The sequence below is a fragment of the Haliotis asinina genome, chromosome 11 (assembly GCF_037392515.1).
Source record: "Haliotis asinina isolate JCU_RB_2024 chromosome 11, JCU_Hal_asi_v2, whole genome shotgun sequence".
Classification (NCBI taxonomy): Eukaryota; Metazoa; Mollusca; class Gastropoda; order Lepetellida; family Haliotidae; genus Haliotis; species Haliotis asinina.
The window spans coordinates 17,135,043-17,158,980 of record NC_090290.1 but is presented as its reverse complement, the minus strand read 5'-3'; the positions used below and the strand labels follow the sequence as shown (position 1 = coordinate 17,158,980).

Below are 23,938 nucleotides of genomic sequence, written 5' to 3'. Positions count from 1 at the left end.
TAATGCGGTTCAGCATAACTAGTAGGCAGCCCAGAATCCTTTAAAGGCTCTTTTGAGAGTCTGTGGGCTATAACTTAAGAAGCTTAAAAAAAATGAAAAATACCTACTTTAGGAAGTATTGTATATTTTAGGAGATTGAGATAAAGAGTGAGCTAGTAATGTGCCGTATATTTGCACATGGGCATTAAGCACACCGTTTTACTTTTGCTGGAAAGTAAATGGAATTTCTCAAATTTTGTCCCAAATGGCATGATATCTTTTAAGACATCTCAGACTACCGTTTTATGATGAGGTGTTATGTCCTCAAGTCACTTGGTGAATAACATTTTTCTTTCGCCAGCCATTGGTTGATATCAGCATACCTTTGCTCAAATAAAGGTTTATGTACCTTTTCACACAGACCACACCATGGTAATGGAAAATATGCCTTGAACTTGTCCTTTTCTTTCAACAGTTCTATATAGGCTTTATCATTGTTTAAAAGAAAGTTCAAATGATATCCTAGCTCTCTTATGTTTGCAAAATCTTTTGAGTCTATGATATAACCACCTCCGAAAAGATTCTTGTAATCTGGGCCACCACGTACCACTGGAACAACGTCATGCAAAAATGTTTTGAAGAATTTCTCAGTCACATAATTCTCACAAAAGGAATTTTCAAACGCAAGAAAAAACTTATAGGATTTTAACTTTTCATAACAATCTCTACCGCATTTGGTATCTCCACACTTCCCGAACACATCTATATCGATGTACCTCTCCAATTCTTGGACGTATTTCTCTCTTTGGCTGTGTGAAACGCATCGACTAACGAACCAAGCAACACTGTTCGTTTTCTCTTTTACCAACTTGTCATAGTTTTTCCCTTTCAAACCGGATGGCCTTTTCCGTACGATTCCATAAGGTCTCCACACATCCGAATCTGGACGATATGTTATTGTCCAATTGAAGGCGTCTTTCCACTCAGAAGGTATTTTCAAATATGTAGGTGGCTCAAAGGAAAAGAGAGCAAACATTTGAGTCGGTGATCTGGGTGGTGGAGCACCCTTGTGTAGGTTAAATCCGTCAACTAGCACGACATCGGCTTTTGCAAGATCTCGATGATCGTATGATAGTGTACACATTTTGTACTTACAACCTCCAAACAATTCTGAACCCTTCTGTCTTTGAATCCATGCTGGTGCATTGAACCAAACGACGTCTTTCAACCGCTTTGGACTGCTAGATGCCATTGTTGTTACTTCTTTGACGGTTAAATTTGCCTTCTTGTAACCAGATGAGCGTTCATATGACGCTTCCGTCACGATGTCATCAAAGCTTTCCTTCAATTTTCGCTCAATCCATTGCTTCCGAAATGAATCACCCCCACGAAGAAATGGATTTTTACCTCCTTCAGGGAACTCAGCCTCAAAGGGAACAATTTGGTTGGCTAGCTTCCTGGTTTGGATTTGTTCGAGCCTAGCTATTTCCCGGAAACTGAGGACGAACGTTGCCACTGCAAAGAACGCCGTGATGTAGATGTTGTGCTTTCGATATTTCCCCCATACCAGAGGAATAATCTGAAATTTGAAAAACATGTATTATATTGTTACAAAACTCATTTGTGAAGTTCATATTATCAACCACAAATTTTCTCAGGAAACATTATGGGCAAACCGCAGATATTACTGTACGGGGGGCTGTCAAAAACTAATGAGCCTCACTAACACAATGGTGCAAGTGCAGCTGTTTTTATGTTTTATTTTTGTACACATTATCTGTCTACCTGACGCAAATCGACGCTTATGTTGTTGATCACTGGATTGTCTGGACCAGACCAGATTATGTACCATGCTGAACATCTTTTACTTGATATTATTTAAGTGCATACCATTATACAAGAGGTACCAAATGCGGTATCGATTTACAAAATACTTTACAAATATTATACCCCAATGTGTCGTGATGATTAAGATCTCGTTAATTACGTTGCCAAATAATTATGGATATGACCCGTGACTCCCCCAAACTAAAATGGAAGCTTTTGAAGCATTGACATCGATATAGTAGATAGACTCGCCTACTTTTTTACACCATTTTGTATTATCCACTTATCATGTCAACTCAAGCTGTCTGTAGAACTCAAGAAGCTTAACAGTCCCAAGACTATCTCCCATCAAGTATCCAATCACGTCTTGTGAACAGGGATATCCAATCACGTCTTCTGAACAGAGATATCCAATCACGTCTTCTGAACAGAGATACATGTATATACTTTAACAAACACTTTTGCCTAAGGTGAGACCACCTCTTTCAGGTGTGGGATTTCTGGAATCTTAAAATCTCTCAGGAATCAAGCTGTAATCCATTGAAAGATTCTCCATTACCAACCTTGCAGGTTTGTGACATTAGCCCTGTACACAAGACCACGCGAAAAAATATTGGAAACACACACCTCATGACTGATAAACATCAATGCACAATAAATAAAATTCACATGCGCTAGACCCCGAGTCAATTACGCTCATGCCCTGTGTATGACGAACACATCGACCCGTGAAAGTCCGGGGTAGAATAGGTCTTCAGCAGCCCATGATTGCCAGATAAGGCGACTATGCTTGTCGTAAGAGGCGACTAACGGGATCGGGGGATCAGGCTCACTGACTTGGTTGACACGTGTCATCGGTTCCCAATTGTACAGATCGATGCTCATGCTGTTGATCACTGGATTGTGTAGTCCAGAGCCGATTATTTACAGGTCGCTGGAATATTTGTGTGTGCGACGTAAAACTCAACTCACTCATTCACTCACGAACACATCGTAAACCAGAATTTCAAGTCACATGTAACGTATGTTGTATTATACGCTGTTCACTGGACCCTCTTACCGAACACCTGAGTTTTAATTTCGAACTCTTTGAAGCACTTCTGTTAACTTTTGCAGACGACACAAGGTAAACAGATTTGGAGTTATCTCCCTTCCTTCGATTTTCAGTCGCAAAACATCATTAATTTCCGTGCTTAATGTAAAAAGTACTACCATGAAGCACCAGAAGAGTTCGGAATTCCCAGCGGCGTACATTCAAAATAATACATGCCCTTAAGCGGGGTATATTGAACATAATAGAATAGCGCTTAGCCAATCAGAAAACGACATTCACCTGTGAGGTACGTTAATTGGGATTATATTTAATTAGTTGTTCACAAATTCTATTTGAGTTGAATCCCAGCAGGGATTCGAACCCACACCGTCAGAGTCAACTGAAGGCATGGTGGCTGGGCGGGTTAGGCGTCTGACTTTGTGTACTGACGTTCAGGTGACACATTGGATCTGTCCCCAGAACAGCAGAACCCGACAAACCAGCTTGAGTTGTCTCTGTTATAGTTAAACAACAATAATAATGTATAATACCTATAGTAATTTCTCACACTGAGGCATATGTTTGTGTTGTGTGCTGTGTGTAGCAGGGCAGTGTGGTTTTATGTGTTGTGTGTTGCTGTACAGTGTGGGTTTGTGCGTTGTGTGCTGTGTTCCTGAGCAGTGTGGTTTTGTGTGTTGCTGTGCAGTGTGGTTTTGTGTGTTGTGTACTGTGTGTTGCTGTACAGTGTGGTTTTGTGTGCTGTGCGTTGCTGTACAGTGTGGTTTTGTGTGTTGTGTACTGTGTGTTGCTGTACAGTGTGGTTTTGTGTACTGTGTGCTGTGTGTTGTTGTAGTGTGGTTTTGTGTGTTGTGTACTGTGTTGCTGTACAGTGTGGTTTTGTGTTGGACGTTGTGTTGTGTTGTGGTTTAACGTTGGGTTGTGTGTTTTTATGTTGTGCTGTGTTATGGCATGACATGGTGTGGTTAGATTTTGTGATGTGTGGTTTTGTGTGGAGTAGGGCCCAGGTCACAAATCAGGTGAAGTTTGTCAGACGAGACTTCTTGTATGCACCACCGTGTTTGGACGCTAGACACCTGAGTTACTAGTTCTTCTCTCCTGCTCTACGACGAAATGCGCATGACACGTAAGGACTCACCTTTGCAAGCGTTTTTTTTTCATTACGTTTGTTTTCAAATTGATTCTATTCCTTCTGCAGTGAATGTGTACCCGGTGGGACAAGTCATATGCCTATTAACCTTCTATCGTCTCATAGACAGCTTCAGATTGTAATGTCTCAGCATCTTGACCGTGCACAAATACTTGATACAGGCGCTGAAGAAACTAGTGACTAAATTACATGGGCGTATATTTCATATTGCATTTCATGCATTGATCAAAACAAAAACCGCATATGATAGACTTTGTCAACACAAAACAAAACATTTGATATTAAACTCGGCATCGCATTACACACTTTTTCAAATGTAGTCATTTCAAATAGGGACCACATACATTCGCTCTTAGCAACTTGCTCAAGTCTGACTGACGCCCATTCCCTCACTCCCTCACACCCTGATATGCATGCGGTGGTTATCACATCAGTGTTTAATTACGAATGACAGACGAACAATTATCCTCTGAAAATATAGGAATTGAAGGGAAAAAATTCATTTGCTATTTTTACTGATCAAAATGCTTGCAATGAACTAAAATTAATCTTTCCTTTGTACTTGCTAAAACCGTAGTTTAATGTAGATTTGAAAGAAAAATGTCTCTTGAATGTCAGTTTATTTCAGTTTTACTCGACAGTAACACATTATCCGACTCCAACTATTGGGGAACAAAGAAGAGATTCTAGAAGTGTGCATGCGGTGGTTATTTCGCCATTTTTAACAATGAATGATAGAAAAACAATTCGTCTCTCATAATATTTGTTTGATGGAATTGACGGAAAAACATGAAATGGAAAATGAGAATGATTCAAACCTGACCATGTTAAATCTATCACTTGCTTCAGATAGGTCTTTCCTGGCACAGAAAGTACTATCAGAAAGACAAGGAGAATGGTTCGGGTACTTTGAGACAGGATTGTGGCCAATGGGTTGATTATAGTATCCGTAGCTTCTTGAAATGTCCACAGCTAGAACCATTTGTCCCTTGACTCTCTTTACACTCTATCTCTCGCAATAGTCGTCTCTTCTTCCATCCTTGAGTTGGTGTAATCAACGTGGACATTATAATGGACCTTTTTCTTTCCAAAAGATTGCAAACAGAATGTAATTAAGATGATTGATTAATGTTGTGCAATTTGAAATCTAGGTTTGGGGTACTTAAGTATAACTGATTACGGTATTACGAAAAGTAAGTTTTAATCATCAGATAGCCTGCCCCGCGTGCTATGGTTCAGCTTAAAATGACACGTGAGTCTGAACACATAAAGTCTTAATGGAAACAATGTATTCCTTTTCACGTGAAAAGGGACTGTGAGATAGGAGATTAAGGGCCTGGGGGATCTAGATCTGTTTCATTTTGGGCAGATGCTTTGTAGAGAGGGCTGTCCGGGAAGGAAAATACTGCAATTCAGTGATTGTGAAACTAAAAGCAACCCAGTGTGTCCTCCGATCCGAGGCATTTACTTAATGAAATAATACACAACCGAATGTCCGATATAAATAATTGTGTGTAGCGGCGAGTTATCTGATCTCAGTAAACTTCATGTTTACGTCTGACATCTGAATCAACCCACATCTTACATAGCCAAACACCGACGCATCACTAAATCCCGCATCACAACATATCCAAGAGCAATCCTATTCGGCAGCAGGAATCCTATTCGACAGCGACAGCGACCATTACCCGAGGTGACAGACCGTTGATCGTCCTAAAGAACTGGTTGTCCCATCCATTCCACGTTTGAATACTTCGACCTTTGTCCAGACACTTTTGTCAGGGCACTCATCAATGGAGCCTGAATGTTTGTAACGGCAATTTGCGAGACCTTCGCACTTCTGGTGCCAGAAAACATTTCATAGTTTTGGAATGGAATAATGGTGGTCAATTATTGACAGTAAGGAACCAATAATCTTTGCAGGAACATCACATTTCCCATCTAACCATCCTCCGCATTAGCTAAATACTACGATTGTCAACAGTTGTGAGAACATGCCTAGTTGGACACTTGCTCCGATCTAGTTAGTAATGTTTTGCAGTCGCGCTGTTAGGAACGAGAACTGGTACCTGTGTATAGGCGTATATAGGGAACCTGCATGGTACCTGAAGAAACGCAGCGCGAGACATTCTGACCCTTTTAATGTGTAGTAACGATTCCTTTGTTAAATGCATTTGTAACTAAAGTAAACACACAATTTTGCGTTTTTGTGATAAATCTACACTTCCATTCAGATGTTTACTTACCGAACACGCGGCGTATTCCGATGGTTTTACGTGTGATGAAAGAAACAGTCAAGCATGTCTTGATTGACTGTGTTGAATATTCCACGAGTATTGTAAATCACGAAGTATGAAGGATCTTTTTGGTAATGTAACTTCTCATTTATTTATTGCATTTTTAATGGGACAAGATTTGTTAAATGAAGTGTAAGTAGATACTTCGTTATTTTTTGTAGTCTAGATTAGTAGCTTGTTTGTTAGTGGCTGCAGACTCAAAGGGGGTTGTAGTAATGTAAAATTATATTCCTCCTCAGTGGGTACGTAACTCCCAAAACATTCTATGTAAATTTGGTTCTGCCAAACTTTTATTCGTAGCATATATTTTTTCAATAATGGCAAAATTTAAGTATAATCGCCAATGGCTGAAGGGATGGTGTAAATCCAGGTAGGGTCCATGCAGGTAGCAAAGGTGCTGTAGGTCCCCATGGACCCTGGTATGGTGATCTGTCCTCACAAGTTGGCGATCTATAGCTCGTGTTTTATATCGTATTGTCCTCATTAAGTGCAGTGTTTTAGATTTCAAAGTCAGTTTTATGTTCATATATGTGATAGTCTTGTGTTTTTACTCTGCTTCGATGACAGGTTTTATGTTTTCAATTTACTGATTTTAGTATTGGTATGAATTAAATTGTTGTCGTCACGATATGGCTGCAATATTGCCGATGTGACGATAAATTCTAACTCATTCCTTCACGATGGTTTTACAGACATGGTTAATGCGATGGCACAGTCTGTATAACTTTAATTCCTTGTAAATGTAGATATTTTATTATACCATGTTCAAAACCTCTTTTTTCAGCACTTACGCTCGGGTTATCCATGTCGACTGAACTACCTTTTGCATTCATTCTGTTGTCACATTTGCAAGATGAAACTAATAGGACCGCTGTTCAATCGTTTAAGCACATGTCTACACAAAACGTATTTTTGTGATAATGTGTTATTACAGTGGAAACTCTCTTGGCATGGTTAACTAAACTACATACTGAACTCTTAGAAACCTCTTGTAAATCAATAGGATTGTTCAAGATACAATAAGCCCATGTTTTTCTCTACGCGGTTATGTAATGCATAGTTGGATGAAAGTCAACATAAGCGCCGCTCATAATTTAAGACCCGACAATCTTGTCAGGGCAATCTTTGTTTCCCTAGTTTCAGGTTATGGAAATATAGTGAATAGCAAAAGAAACAAAGTTTGAAAAAAGATGAAATGTCATGAAAGTAAACGTTCATGTTCATGGGAGGTTCACTGTAAAGCAAACAAAAACCAGACTTGCGTTTCTTTTTGTTGTTTAGTGTAGTCATGGTGCTCGGAAATAACGTTAGAATTGATCCAATGAGAATACAGAACACAGAACACGGCACATAGTACTGACACATACCGAATCTTGACGCTTCCGTTCACAAGATCTGCCTCACAGGCATAATTCTAATGGTATTGGTATACGCTGGTCCCTGAGTGGCATAGCCTAGCGGTAAAAGCGTTCGCTTCTAACGCCGAAGACCCGGGTTCAACTCTCCAAACGAGTACAATGAGTAAAGCCCATTTCTGGTGTTCCCCGTCGTGATATTGATGGAATATTGCCATAAGCGGCGTAAAGCCCCTCACTCACTCAATACCCCATCTTCATCGGGGGCGACCGGTAGTTAAATGGTTATAGCCGTCGCTTGTCACACTAAAGACCCGGATTCGATACCCACATGGTTACTATATGTGAAGCCCGTTTCTGGTGTTACCCGCCTAGATGTTGCTGGGATATTGCTCTAGGCGGTGTGAAAATAAACTTGCTTACCCATCTCTTGACCTGTAGCTATTGAAAGGCACCAAATGAGGCCAGTATGTAGCCCGAGATCTGCAACCCACTGAGAGATGGAGGTTGTCATATTCAGCACCTGTATGGCTTTTGTTACTTGCCTCAATTGCTTTGGTCGTGTGTTTAGACGCTATTCGGCTACGTACCAGGAAGTTGTGCTTTATTGTGGGACCACCTGCACAAAATGTTCCTTGCCTGTCTACAGTCTTTGCCGCACAATACTAATCTGCTTGGCTTGTTCATTGTTTAAAGCCGCACTTGGCAATTTTCCGGTCTGTAAACAATCGGTTCTGAACCAGACAATTCAATGGTCAACAGCGTGATCACCTACGCAACTGTAATACTATGATATGTGGCAAACAAGTCAGCGGGTTTGACCATCCGATCTCGATTGTTATTCTCCCTCACGACAATGACCCCTCTGAACTTCTCCAACATCTTAACCAACAACACCCCCGCATCCAATTGACTGTTGAAACTGAAAACAACTCATAACTACCCTTTCTTGACGTCCTTGTCACCCGCAATACTGACAACACTATCCAAACCTATGTCAATCGCAAACCTACCCACACTGACCAATACCTCCACTTTGATTCTAATCACCCTCTCAGAACTAAAACCGGCGTTATCTCCACCCTCACCCGCTGTAAAGTTATCTTCTCCACCAACTAAACCTGAACTAAATCATCTCAGGCACGTCTTTACCAAACTCAACAACTACCTACTAAACTTGTCGACCGCACCAGCAACTCCACTATCAACCCCACACCTAAACCCAAAACTACTGACTCAGCTCCTGTTCGCATCTCACTTCCTAACATTGGCAAAACATCACACCACATTAGCCGTCTACTCAAGCAACAAGCAGGTATCGACACATACTTCACCACAGCCACACCCATCAAAACCATCATCAGGGTATATGGTAGGAAACACCCCACAACAAAACAAGAGCCTAAGGGTGTGGTATACAATATCAGCTGCAACTGTGGCAGCAACTGCATTGGGGAAACATCCAGACCACTAAACATTCGTATCAAAGAACACAATACATCAACAAACAAAGCAGACAAAAAATCAGCCATTTCGGAACGCATTACCAAATTTCCTGACCACAAAATCAATTGGGACACTATCAAAACACTCTCCAGCAACATACATGAGTACAAGCAGAGAAAATTGGCAGAAGCTATTCACATCCGCAGACATAACCCTTCTATCAACGGGGATCAGGGTATAATTCTACCTAACCAATTGGACACTTTAATCAAGAAATATTAATCTCTGGCTTCCGTCAATAATCCTCTATTAATTGGTCTCCTCAACGTTGCAATCCCCTACCCCCACCCCTGGCTTCACACTAATTACTGGTTATGTCAACAAACTCAAGTTATATCCTTTGATGTTTTTGTTATCTCATCTCAATTATGTTGTTGTTTTTGTTTATCTCCTCAGCAATATCTCATATACCTGTATATAAACTGTTACACCGTGTCCTCCCATATGCTTGAAAACGCTATTGTGGAAATAAATAAAGAAGCTGATCATCCATAAAATTTGTTCCGTCTCCTTCGATTGTGGCCTCTTATAACAAGCATGGGTTGCTACAGATCAATTGTAACGCGGATCCTCACGGGTTTATGATAATGGGATTACGGTGATCGTTTCTAGTTTCTCCTTTATCGTAACGTCACAAGCATCATTCATAGGCCCTGGTGCTAGGCGATATTAATCATGCTATTACAAGAACCATCAGTTGGTTATTTGAAGAAGTTTCAATATCTTCATTCAAAGTCATCCCTCCGCTGTTGCTACAAGCTTCATCAATTGTCTATTACGGCGAGCATTCTTAATTATTTTGAATACGCGAATTATCAATGGGCCGTTGAGGTAATCATTATCACTCGACGACTACGTCAAGCATTATCCCTTGGTCCGTATGCTTGGCATTATCAATCACAAACGTTGCCCTGCATTCTCCGCGTAGGAAATTGTGTCTGAAGCATTTGCCCCTCACGCTTAAGACCTGCGTTTGATGCCCTCATGGATATAATGTGTGAAGCCCGTTTCTGTTGTTCCCCAACGTGTTATTGTTGGTTTATTACTAAAGGCGGCGTAAAACTAAACTCACGCCATCCTGGTCGGCTCAGGCATGGTCATGCATCGCGCAGCATCTTCACAAGCGAAATGTCGGGTACGCATTCATGCCAAGACCTTGATTAGAAAAAAATAAACAGTAGCTCATTGTGTCTGACATTTCATGATGTTTTTATTCACGAAAATGTGAAGCGCATTTTCTTGAAACACTAGCTTGTATTGTCATCCGACAGTCATCTGTATCTATATGCGTTCTGTGTACTTCCTTGTAAATTCAGACTCAACCATGCATACTACTTTCTCACATGACAATTTCTGAAGCGCTTGCATATTTGACCAATGACTGTAATTTAAAGTTTCATTTGCAAATCCTAAAACTGGAGTGAGGCTAACGGCTAACATGGCGGGTCTTGTGGTGAGTACAAAGACGATTGTATCCAATAGTGTTTTGTGTTTTCTGAATCTGATACAGTTGTTTTAATTTTCATCCAAAATAGTCGTGATGCTGTCATATACATGTAAACAACACATTGAGCTCATTTAAGTCCATTCAAACAAAAATGTTCATATTCAGTTGTTCGGCCAATGTATTTTTCGGCAAGCTGCTTCTGGGTAGGTCGAGGACACCAGATTAACTGATCCCTTTTCTCAGCCCATTCGTCCAGTACTTGGGAAAACATTGGCTCCTCACATGTCCTCACATGGGTTTGTAATACCAATTTGTAAAAACAAAGGTCCTTGTGTTTTCACACTGTTAATTAACACCCAGTTTGCCAGTGCTGGGACCAACGAGATTACCAGTAACAGAATGTTTGTTGTCAACTGGCCAATGACAGGATATCGGACTGTCCAGAATGATAGTGTCATCGGGGTCAGAAAATGACATCGGAATTCGGAATGTACAGATGTCGGATAGTTCAACGTTTAAATGATGGTAATATAGACGAAAGTTGCCGAGAACAAAACATGTGTCGGAATTCACAGATTGTCGGATAATTCAGATGTCAGAATATACAGAGTCCACTGAAAACAGTATTGATGTACACACAGTGTTCATTACAGAAATTGTGTAGGCTAAAAAGGTAGTGTGCAGTGATTTTTTCTTCTGTTTTTTTTTTTTTTTTTTTTTTTTTTTGTGGGGGGGGGGGGGGGGGTGTTGTTTGTTTTATATTTTTTGTCCTCCAAATTTATAAATTAATAGCGAGTTCTTGAAGTCATCCTAAGGTACATTTCAATGAGAAATGAAATGCATGTTAACATGGTGCGCCATATTCAGGGGCTATAGCATCAGATGAATTAACCCCATACAGGTCGTAAAGGTGTCTCCACAGAAAGGAGACGTTTGGTGGCACGTATTTACATCGCCCGTGTTTCGTTATTCATACATATGTATATTCAAAATATTTCCCTCCCAATTATTCTGTACATGTGTAAACGTCTGTTCACGCTTCGGTTGTGCGCTGGAGGCTGACAATCTGGTTAAACATGTTATCGTTTCAGCTGCGCCAAGGTAATTCCAATTTATTAGCATACTAATTAGCAATTGTCCCAGACATTTGAAGCATACACTAATGTCGGTCTCATAAATATCAAATATATTTTTGTCAGATGTGATCCACTGAACCAGCACTTAAAGATCACATATACTCTAGGGTGGTGCAAATACGTAAATATCTCACTGACATCGTTATAAATGAAGCCCCGTCATTAAAACTACTCATTTCGATTTTTAATTGCCTTAAATCGATCTTTTTGACAACAGTACACAATTCTCAGCAGCGAACGAAATTTCAACCAATCAGAGCAGCGCGTCTCCGTGACGTAATATCATGTATAGATATGAGGGCTTATGTTCTTTAATTTTTTTCATCGGTGACATCATTTTTTTTACGCACTTGTAAGAATATTGTTCATATCATCCTCCCAAGTCGTATTTTGTGACTGTGAAATACCATCATGCCTGTTACGGTCATCTTTCTTCATTTCTGAACTCAAGGCCAGAGCCCCGTAATACAGGCCAAAAATGTTAGAATGGGTGAGTAGTACAACTGCGTTTTATCAGTGTCAATATTCTGAAAGTGCATTTTCGGCTGACATCAGTACCCTGAATTTGTAAAATCAGGGGCAGGAAGTATACTTAGATGGTATATAATACCTACATGAATCTTCATACAGTGGAGAGATGGGAAGGATATTGTTTTCATCTTCAGTAATATTCCTGTCATACAGTTTGCAGGACTGGTTCTCAGTAGCATGAAACGTTATTTTAAAATACAATAAATCAAAATAACCACATCGAAACTGCGATTACGATACTCTTCATTTCCTTACATTTACGTTTGTTAAATACTTTTCACACATAAAATGTTGTTTAAACAAAGAATGTGGCAATGAACATTTCCCAGTTTGAATATTTCTGGTTTACTCTTTGCTGGAAACAATCATTACAAAGTTGTTGTAACAATCCTTTCTCAGTATGTTCTTGGTTTTACTAGGATTGGATTGTACTAACCCTCTTTGCTCCCAGTTCTGTAACTTGCATTGATTTTCATTCAATGACTTTTCGATGTCCTTCTTATCTGGAGGTGATGCGTCTGTGCTTGTATCATCTGCTTGTATTATTTGATGTATCAAATGTTTCAAATTTCTCAACATATACCACTAATGTGGTTTAACCATTTTAATTTTTTAAACCTGACTTGGTAAACAAACCTTTATATGTTTAAGTAAATACCACCCCAAAATCATGACAATTCCAAACTCACGATGGTTACAAATAAACGGAAATAATTGACAACACGTTTGTTCGTAGATGTACGTATGTGTGCATAGGTAAATAAAGACAAAATGCAAATAAAATGTGACGAAGGCCGGGCGGGACAACTTAGGAATGGCCAGCGAGTCCTAACTTGACACACAGAAGGGAGCAAGCTACAAAAACATATTTTATATCATTGGAAAGATCTCCAGGAGATGAACACGAAAGGTTTATGTGCCAGTGTGTCCACGTGTTAATAAGCTCACAAATTGGCTCTGAAAATGCATTTCTACAGAAATTTCTGGCAGAAATTTTTATTTCTACAGAAATTTCTGGCAGAAATGTTTATTTCTACAGAAATTTCTACAGAATTTTTTTTTCTGCAGACATTTCTGGCAGAAATTTTTATTTCACTACCAGAATTATCTTAGTTTAACAAAATTAGAGAGTATAAGTAATGATACTGCTGCGTGAATGGTAGTTTCATGCTTAATCCAAGTGATAAGCACTTTGCGTGATCCACTGATCTGATATTTTTGTTTCGCTACCACAATTATTTTAGTTGAACAAGATTAAACACCATCGTTATATAATTTAATATAGACTTTCTTTAAATGATGTCGTTTTCCCTGTTTCACGCCTATTAGTACCAGACAACTTTACAGTGTGAATTTGACCGTATTTCATTATAGCTTTTACAATTTAAAAGGCTTATGCATTATTCCCATCCGTTTCATTATAACACAGTTGAAACTTCTTGGTGGATTCACGTCATGAAAGATTAATTTAACAGTATTGGGTTGCATTTTCCAATCCGAATAAGCCTACATTGTTTTTGTATGCGATATGTGAGCCATAGTTTGAATTTATCAACATGCCCGAAAAGACCAGCGTACCAGATGAGATGATAAACAATACCTATGCGACAATGCAAGAGTATTCAAAGTGACAATACCCTCGAAAATGTAATTGCCTCGTTGCAACAATGATTTATGCCGAAGTGGCCACCGAGTTTTCACGCCTGTTAATCCCATTCAAGAATGACTAATGTGGTACAATATCCACTTTATATTTGTTATTCCTACATTTTTTCACCAAGACACTAGTGAGTGAATTATCGTCCCATCATGACAGAAGCTAGTGAGAAAAGTTGATTGGCGTGTTTTCGTAACAAAGGCCAGTGGTTGAAATGTTAAATTGCATAAATGTGTTTGTGATGATGACAGTTTATATCACTGTTCTAATGTACCGTCGGCATATTCTCAGTTACATGTTTTTCAAACAGGAATAGAAAGAATTATGTTGGTCACTCGTGGATTCGTACAAAATACAGCGTTAAACGGTTTGAAAATATTCCAATCATTATGATTCATTCATCCACTTCTAAGCATACGCAATAGAAGAAGTTGTTATCCATAACTAATATATACTGAAATGTTGGGTTTTGTACATACAGACCTTGAAACTGACAATCTGAGTTTGCACCCAGTTCCGTCCGACCCAGTCATCAGGAAAAAATGGAGGTAGTTTGTTTGCAACCCACAGACGTAATAACATGTCATGTGTACAGGAGTCGCACCCGCCTGTCTGTGTAATTACATAATGTGACAGAGACAGACCCCAGGTGCACGATCCATAAATCATTGTAGTTTGTTTCTGGTGTATAGCCTGACAGGTGTTAAGTTGGTCAATGATTGAAGTTGAGTATTGCATATTGTCATTAGCAGACAAGCAGAGAGACAGGTGACAATAAACAGACATTGCACTTTGTCTTTGACATAGAGTGCTTGTCACAATCAATATATTTTCTATGTTTCCATATACATGATTTAAAACATTTCAGTTTTCAGGCGGAACAGTGAAATTAGCATTTCTAATACTACACATTTTTTTTAAAACGTGGGTCGCAAATATGCAGGTACTGTACCAGTGTGTAGTTATTACTGCCGAAGCAGGATGCTTGTGACCACAACAAACATCTCTTGTTCTCCCACTTCGACCGCAAAGATAATCTTGCACAAATCACTTGTGTTTATACGAGTTGGCTTCCCGGTTCAAGCTAATCACTGCACATGTGCTATGGGTGGTGCGCAATTTTTAACCGCGGTGTCCACTCAAGGACAAATGAACCGGAACGATGACCGCTTATAGAGACAACCTGATAAACCACCAATTAACAGGTGTGAATACTCGGTGGCCACTTCGGCATAAATCATTGTTTCAACGAGGCAATTACATTTTCGCGGGTATTGTCACTTTGAACGCTCATGCATTGTCGCATAGGTATTGTTTATCATCTCATCTGGTACGCTGGTCTTTTCGGGCATGTTGATAAATTCAAATTATGGCTCACATGTCTTACATTGTTATTATTGTATGTATGTAGTATATGTCCGGTTTCGCCTCTATTCGCCTTCAACCCATATCGCATACAAAATCAATGTAGGCTTATTCGGATTGGAAAATGCACCCCAGTACTTTTAAATTAATCTTTCACGACGTGAATCCACCAAGAAGTTTCAACTGTGTTATAATGAAACGGATAGGAATAATGCATAAGCTTTTCAAATTGTAAAAGCTATATTGAAATACGGTCAAATTCACACTGTAAAATTGTCTGGTACTAATAGGCGTTAAACAGGGAAAACGACACCATTTAAAGAAAGTCTATATTAAATTATATAACGATGGTGTTTAATCTTGTTCAACTAAAATAATTGTGGTAGCGAAACAAAAATATCAGATTAGTGGATCACGCAAAGTTCTTATCACTTGGATTAAGCATGAAACTAACACTCACGCAGCAGTATCATTACTTATACTCTCTAATTTTGTTAAACTAAGATAATTCTGGTAGTGAAATAAAAATTTCTGCCAGAAATGTCTGCAGGAAAAAAAAATTCTGTAGAAATTTCTGTAGAAATAAACATTTCTGCCAGAAATTTCTGTAGAAATAAAAATTTCTGCCAGAAATTTCTGCATTAATGCATTTTCAGAGCCAATTTGTGAGCTTATTAACACGTGGACACACTGGCACATAAACTTTTCGTGTTCATCTCCTGGAGATCTTTCCAATGATATAAAATATGTCTTTGTAGCTTGCTCCCTTCTGTGTGTCAAGTTAGGACTCGCTGGCCATTCCTAAGTTGTCCCGCCCGGCCTTGACAATAAGTGACGCAATGAAGGCAAGTGAACGTACAGTCATAATCATACGAAACTTGCCTCAGCATTTACAAATCGAGTGCTCTTAGTTATGAAGAGATGAACAGATTGTACAGGTTGTTCAGCTATGAGTTACTTTACATATGCATGACCCGGAAGGTGAAATGGCACAAATGGCTGGTCGAGGTAATGTCATTAAGTAGGGGAGCAGAGAATGTTGCTATTGTCTACTGAAACATGCATACATGGATTCGTTACACAACCTGTTCCAGAAAACAACTCTTCTGAAAAAACATTCATTTGAAATGTTTCTACAGTCATAAGCTATCAAGTTTGGTTTACCAACTTTACAACGTAAAGTCAGTTACTTTCAGAATTCGATTCACTGCTGCTGCTCGCTGTCTAAAGGCCCGAGTCGGAAATATTAAACCATCTGTAGCTAATTGTTTAACGAAAGGACATTGCTGACGATTTCTCGACTCCGAGATGCCAAACGGCGACATGGTCATGTTGACCTTCACAATAAAAGACCCTACCAATTATGACACGGTCACACAATGCATTAGTGTTCATTAGATCAGGTCAAGATGAACAACCTGCAATACGTCCATTTCAGCATTTTTACTTCAACATTTGTTCCCACATAATGTCATATTCATGGATGTATTTCCCGAATTCACTATATTTGGTACCAGGAAAGAAATATTGATATGATTCCTCAATTTGGTGCCCACAAGAGCAGACCGACATTTCTTATGCCAAACTCTGCGAAATGCTTTCGTAAATGTCACAGAAGATCATACAAAAATATTCGTGTTGATCTCATGACTTACATATATATTTGATGGTATATTTCAAGTAGTTGACAAGGAGTAGAGTGACCTGGTATAAATCTGGCCAATTGTAACCTATGACATCATTATACAACCTTTTGAAAATGACTCTCACATATATCTTTACTGATAAATGCTAATCCTGATACATGTCTATTCCTGGAAGGTAAAGATTTGTCATCTTTCTTGTGCATTCAAATGACAGTTGCCAATTTCCATTTCTTTGCGAAAATTTGTGCCTGGGTGAAGACAAATTGAATAATAAGCACAGTGGGGTATAGAATGGACAGTACGTTTCAAAAGTCGATGATGAATGTTACATGGACCTCCAGCCTCATTTGCTGGGAATGACCTCATCAAATCGGCCATTACATGATTTTCAATGTGAAAGTCTTTAATATTGGATATCTGTCTTAGCGTTTGCACCACATATATTATATCGGGTAGCACATGATTCTAATCGCCTATATTTGAGAGACTGATGTAAAAGCTTTCAGTGCCTCCGATTTTTTTCCGAATTCGTAAAAGCAAGCGGTATACTGTTCCATTATTTGGAAATGTTTTCTCTCTCTACGGTTGATAAAAATCTCATTCAGATTACAACAGCAATCTTGTTTTGAAGGTGTTTTAACGTTATTTCTTTGGGTTTTTTAATATTGTTTTTACATCGTTCAAATTCTCTGGTAATTTTGCTGTTTTTGCAGCCTTTCTCTATTACGAATTGCTGGCCGAATGTCAGTACCAAATCAGGGTTTGTCCCTTGGCTTATTACACGTTTATTGCAAAATCGATTATGATGATTATAAGCTTATTTAACAGAGATTCATTTGTCAATGCCTGGGTATGAAAATATTAAAACTGATCACAGAGGGAAAACTTTCATACCATGACAACTATCTTGATCACATTTTAAGCTAACAGACAACAAACATATCTATTCTTGCATTCACCACCCACACAGATGCATACATAATCCATACAGATGAATACATAGGGGAGATAACAATTATTCGTCCTCCTCACACCCATCGCTTTCACCCAATACAGTACTGACCATGCCATTGTGGTAAGTCTGTCTGTGGGCGTCCCAAAAGTGTCTTGCATGAGTCGAGTTTTTCGAGCGTAAAATGGACGGAAAACTATGCCTTTTGCTCCGGTTTGTACCATGTCGACTGAAATCACACCTTGATGTTCAGAGTGATACATGCTATCGCTCATATATGTCACGTGCAGTACATCGATTTTTTTGTCATGAGTCGGTTTTAGGATATGTAAGATGTGGGTTGATTCGGACGACAAACGAGAGTATGTTACCACCTGGATTAAAATGATAGTTATTACTATCGGACATTCGGCTGCGTATCATTTGATTACAACAGTAACTGAAGGTAAATGTTAAAAATTATAAGACTCTGCGTTCTTTAACCCTCAGCAGAATTAATGTGCTGTCACACACTGTGGTGTATGTAGTCTGCCTCATTTGACCGCATTACTTTCCCTTAGACACAGCACCCTCGCAATACTTAAGCAACTCTCAGTTTTTACTTCTGAAGCACCTATTTCACTGGCACTCCCGTTCCATTTAAACAGAATTACAAAGGAAGCTGTCTAAACCGGCCCTCATTGGGACTGACGAATTAATACGGTTTAGACAATGTGCTGGATTGTAGAGCTGATAATGTAGAAGTCACGGATAGGACTGTGAGTTTATGCCAATGTTGACAACTTGTCGGACTGGACAGATGCCGGTTTGGCAGTTTCCATTGTATTTGCTTCTATGGACATGATTTGTATTAAAAAAACATCAAGCCTGTAGAGTTACCACAGTACATTCAGTTTACAGGCCTTTACCCTAGAACGTGTCACATGGTGAAGACAACATGGCGATTAAAGACATTGACATTATATTTGCATACATAAAATCCAGATTTCAAACACATTTTCTAACAAAGTGTTTCGTTCCTGCTTTCACCGTCATCTTGTTCTGTTTGTTCAGTCATGTTTGCCATCTTTTGGAAAGCAAAGGACCATTTATTCCCATCTATTCCCAGTTATATTGCCCACGTTAATTACACCTACCCAAGGATGGAAGAAGAAACGACTACTGCGAGTGACAGCGGGCATGTGTTGTGGACATATGGTTCTAGTTGTGGACATTTCAAGAAGCTACAGACACTATAAGTAACTCATGGCAATAGGCTGGTCTCAAAGTCCCTGAACCATTCTCCTTGTCCTTCTGATAGTACTTTCTGTGACAGGAAAGACCTAAATGAAGCAAGTGATAGATTTAACATGTTCAGGTTTGAATTTTATTTTCCATTCCAGTTTAGAAAGAACATGTAGAACATTTTGTTTTTCCAAACCTATATTTTGAGAGAGGAATTGTTCTTCTATCATTCGTTGTTAGACGTAGGATATTTATATAGCGCACGTATCCACGCACTAGTGCATGCTCAAAGAGCTGGTATTTTTCCCTCGAACACAGGATGCCAATGTCGCCAGTACATCATATTTCAATCTCAACTCCCTGGGGAGTATACAATTCTTACTGCCACTAGGCGCGCCGAGTTTATTGAGGCTCTCTCATCTTTAAGAGGTACCCATTCACAGCTGGGTGAACTGGGACACATAGTCACAGCACTTTGTCCATGTTCACTGCACGTTGTTGTACCCGCAACTAGGGTTTTGCACGTATTCACGTGGCCACCATCTGGTCATATGCCAACGGATTCGTGGGTTCATTTAAGTGGACAGGGTTGTCTACTGTACACTAGGGGTTGCAACATTACTGACAGAGTCTGCACACAAAGCTGACTCCAAGAATTTTACACCTGGTCACAGGTGGGCTCGATCCCGACACCTCAACCTCGCCGGATCACTAGCCTGACGCCTTAGCCAGCTCTCCCACCATGCCGTCAGTTGTTAAACACAGACGAAAAAACCACCGCATGCACACCTTTAAAATCTGTTCTTTGTTCCCCAACAGGAGTTGGATAATGTGCTACAGTCGAGTAAACATAAAATAAACTGACATTCAAGATACATTTTTCTTTCAAATCTACATTAAACTGCGGTTTTAGCGAGCACAGAGGAAACATTAATTTTAGTTCGCTAAACTCGTTTCGAGAAAGAAAATCAGCAAGTGATCCGAACAATATAAAGTTATTCTTTCTGGGCCACAGTTCGTAGGAGATTCAGGAAGTAAAACTTCCTGAAATGATCTGTGAGAAATCAACTGATAAAATGACAGTTAATAGAGCAACGCCGTATTAGATGACAGCGTGTCTACCTTCTTCAAATCCTTTTTCATCAAAATGAGTTGTTGAATTTGCAAATGACAGCATAGGAGTTATAGTATTTACAAAAGCAAATAAACGCCAAAACAAACTGAAAATAAAAACCAACGAACAAAACTAAATTGTGTAAATCAGGCATAATGAGTGAAAGACGCATTGTATTGTTGTAGTAAGTACTAACTTAAAAAATAGCTTGTAAAACTTCACATCTCTCTCCATGGCACTGACAGTCTCACGTCGGTACAACTAAGTATCTTTCATGTTTGTGGGATATCCATATAAACTACAACCACCGTTGGGATTGGGCAAGACAACTACATGCAGACACACACACACGTGCTTTACACTTCACCTCCTGTATGTGCCACTACGTATGATATACATTCCACGGATAATCTATTCTCATCTCAGTAGCCACATCTGACATATCCACCAGTAACCAATCACACATCCTCCATTTAAGCAACAAAGCAGCATAAAAATCATCCAATAACCTACATCCAGATGAACTGTCTCTTATAACCTAGTATGAAATAACGTCAGTCTCATATATGTTCCAATAACGCAGTCGGATATACATTGTACCCCAAAATAATTTAGTTTCATATACAGGAAACTGTCTAAACCTCCACTCATTTGGACTGAAGAATTAATCCGGTTTAGACAATGTGCCGGATTGTAGAGCTGACGATAATGTAGAAGCCACGGATAGGACTGAGATTTTATGCCAGTGTTGACAGCTTGCCGGATTGGACAGATGCCGGTTTGGCAGCTTCCACTATGTCCACTAATAACTTAGTCTCGTATATCCCCAATAACCTCGTGTTAAATATATACCAATACCAAAGGTGCATGTATCAGCCGATAACCTAGTCTCATGAATCTTCCAGTGACGTAGTCTCGAACATCAATCAAGAACCTAGTACCAAATATCCTGCAATAACATAGGCACTTATAAGCTCCAATAACCTCGCCTGATATATCCAGTAATAACTTAGTCTCACACATCGTCCAATAACCTCGTCTCATGTGTCCTCAAATACTGAATCCTATGTAACCACCAATAGCCTAATCCCATATGTCCACCAATGACATAGTTTCAATATATCACCTGATAACCTAACCCCATATATCCTCCAATTACCTTATCCCATATATATTTAATCCGAATACCACAGCCTCATATATCACCCAGGAGCCTGTTCTCATCCTGTGATCTCGGTCTAATATATCCATCAAGAAACTCGTCTTGTACATCCTCCAATAATCAACCTCCAGTACACTCCAGTGACCTAGTGTCATGTACCAACCGGTAACATAGTCTGATATATCCACCAACAGCCGAGTTTCATATACCCACCAATAACATGGTCTCATATGTAACCCAGTATACAATGGAAGCTGCCAAAACCGGCATCTGCACAATCCGGCATGTTGTCAACATTGGCATAGAATCACAGTCCCATTCATGGATTGTACATGTATCATCAGCTCTACAATCCATCACATTGTCTAAATCGGATTAATTCTTTAGTCCCAAAGAGTGCCGGTTTAGGCAGCTTCCGCTGTACATAGTCTTTTATATTTTCTATTATCCTAGACTCATATATCCCTAAATTACCCGTTCTCTCATATACTCTAATGACATACGCTTGAATGTTCACAAATTACCCAGTCTCATATGTCATCAATAACTTGAGTTTCAAGTCCAACCAATATAGATTTCCTCCAATACCTGGTATCGTATATCCTCCAATATCCTTGTCTCATATACTACCCATCACCTGTGTAAATATAGCCACTTACTTCAGTCAAATGTTCCAAACTAAATTTTGCAAAATATCCCATACTGTTTCAATTCACTGTTTACACATATACTTATGTATCGTAAAAACATATTTCTAAAGTTGAAAAGATTATTGTCACGAGTTCAATAAATGATAAAGGCGAATTCCTAACAAACCTTTCCATCAAAACGGAACTGTTTACATTCGCCATATTTTACGTGCTTTGCAGCAACTTGATTCATGATCTTAGAGCAATTAATCTGCATACGTTTTTCCCCAAAATTATTGGAAAAATTCATCTTCGATGTAATCATATGTATATATGTGACACATAGTGAGTGCATTAGTGAGTCAAATTTTGATAGATAGTTTATATATATATATCCTCATATAATCTGGTCTTATACTAGTACATGTATATACTCCATCCATCTCACATATCACCCACTAACCTCTCTCATATATCACACAATATGCCTTGTCTCACATATCTCCCTAGACTCATATATCTTCCATAATACACTTTCATACATCCAGCAATAACTTAGAGTCATATGTCCTCCAATAACTATTCATCATATACACCACTAACACACAATCTCATAGACATCTCAGTTAATCAAATGTATACCACAAACTTAATCTGATGTATATACTCCACAAATTGCTTCCATACACTCAACGTTTTGTTTGATCACTTAATGCACTGCCTCATAATCCTTCCATGATATATTAGACACATATTTGCTATGTTTGACCCAGTATCATGAAACGGTCCATTAGATCCTGAAGCCATTATCCATAAGCCAACCTCTTTACGGATCTATAAATACACACACGACGGGGAGAGAACGCATTCTGCTACTTTCGACAATAAAGTACTTACCTTCATTTTACCTGATGAAACTCTGTCCAGTCTGGAAGCAACAAGCACAAATCATCATTCCTTGATCAGCATCATATTATTGCTCTCCGCCTCATAATTTAATGTTCACCATAGGATGCAAAACAACTTACTCCTGGCAATGAACCGTATCAAATCAAGAGTTCAGTATGATTACATCCACTACTGACCTCTCCTTACATTGTTGTCATATTGACGTGACGTCACCTCCGTTAAGTTTCTGATTATCAAAATGTGATAAAAAGTCGAGCTGTAACAACGTGTGAGAATCCCATCTTTGTTGCTTATTAATACGGAGCTTGCAGAGACGTCTTCAGAAACTACCTCACCGCGATTCAAACACGAACAAAGACTACAGTTCTATTCAGTTTTATTTACATCGTATACAAAGAAGATTTGGGTGTAGCTTTTAGCCTTTATCGTAACTATTTGACAGAGACTCTACAACTAGAAATATTTCTTGATGACGAACCCGTGAAGGTCCGAGGTTGAATAGGCCTTCAGCAACCCATGCTTGCCATAAAAGCGACTGTGCTTGTCGTCAGAGGCGACTAAAGGGATCGGGTGGACAGGTTTGCTGACTTGGTTGACACATGTCATCGCTTCTAATTGCGCAGATCGATTCCCATGTTGTTGATCACTGGGTTGTTTGGTCCTAACCCGATTATTTTCTGACCGCAGCCATGTAGAGGGAATATTGCCAGGTGCGGCGTAAAACAAAACCCACTTACTCACTCACTCTTGATGACGATGTATTTCGTGTAGGTCTCGTGTTTTTTTGTTTGTTTTTTTTTGTTTTGTTTTCGATGTTAACTCCATGTTATTTGTGGACCCTAAATAACTTTCGAAGCGCTTTCTTTCTAATTTTTATGTTAAAACCAATTCCGATAATTTCATTTATCCGACGGTTTAGTAAATACGCTGTAACATGACCGAGCACATTGCTCAACAAAGCAATACCAAAGTATAATTTCTGATTCAGTCGACATGTGGTG

At 39.2% G+C, this 23,938-nt stretch overlaps 1 protein-coding gene across 1 annotated transcript; it reads right to left on the bottom strand.

Annotated features, from left to right (window-relative positions):
• Window positions 1-295: 295 nt before the first annotated feature.
• LOC137255314 (glycoprotein 3-alpha-L-fucosyltransferase A-like) lies at window positions 296-22,944 on the bottom strand. The gene is made up of 2 exons (XM_067792765.1): window positions 22,926-22,944; window positions 296-1,558 (listed from the first exon to the last, which is right to left on the bottom strand). Exons 1-2 carry the CDS (start codon window positions 22,929-22,931, stop codon window positions 296-298), a joined length of 1,269 nt encoding a protein of 422 aa, XP_067648866.1. The 5' UTR covers window positions 22,932-22,944.
• Between the last annotated feature and the right edge of the window lie 994 nt (window positions 22,945-23,938).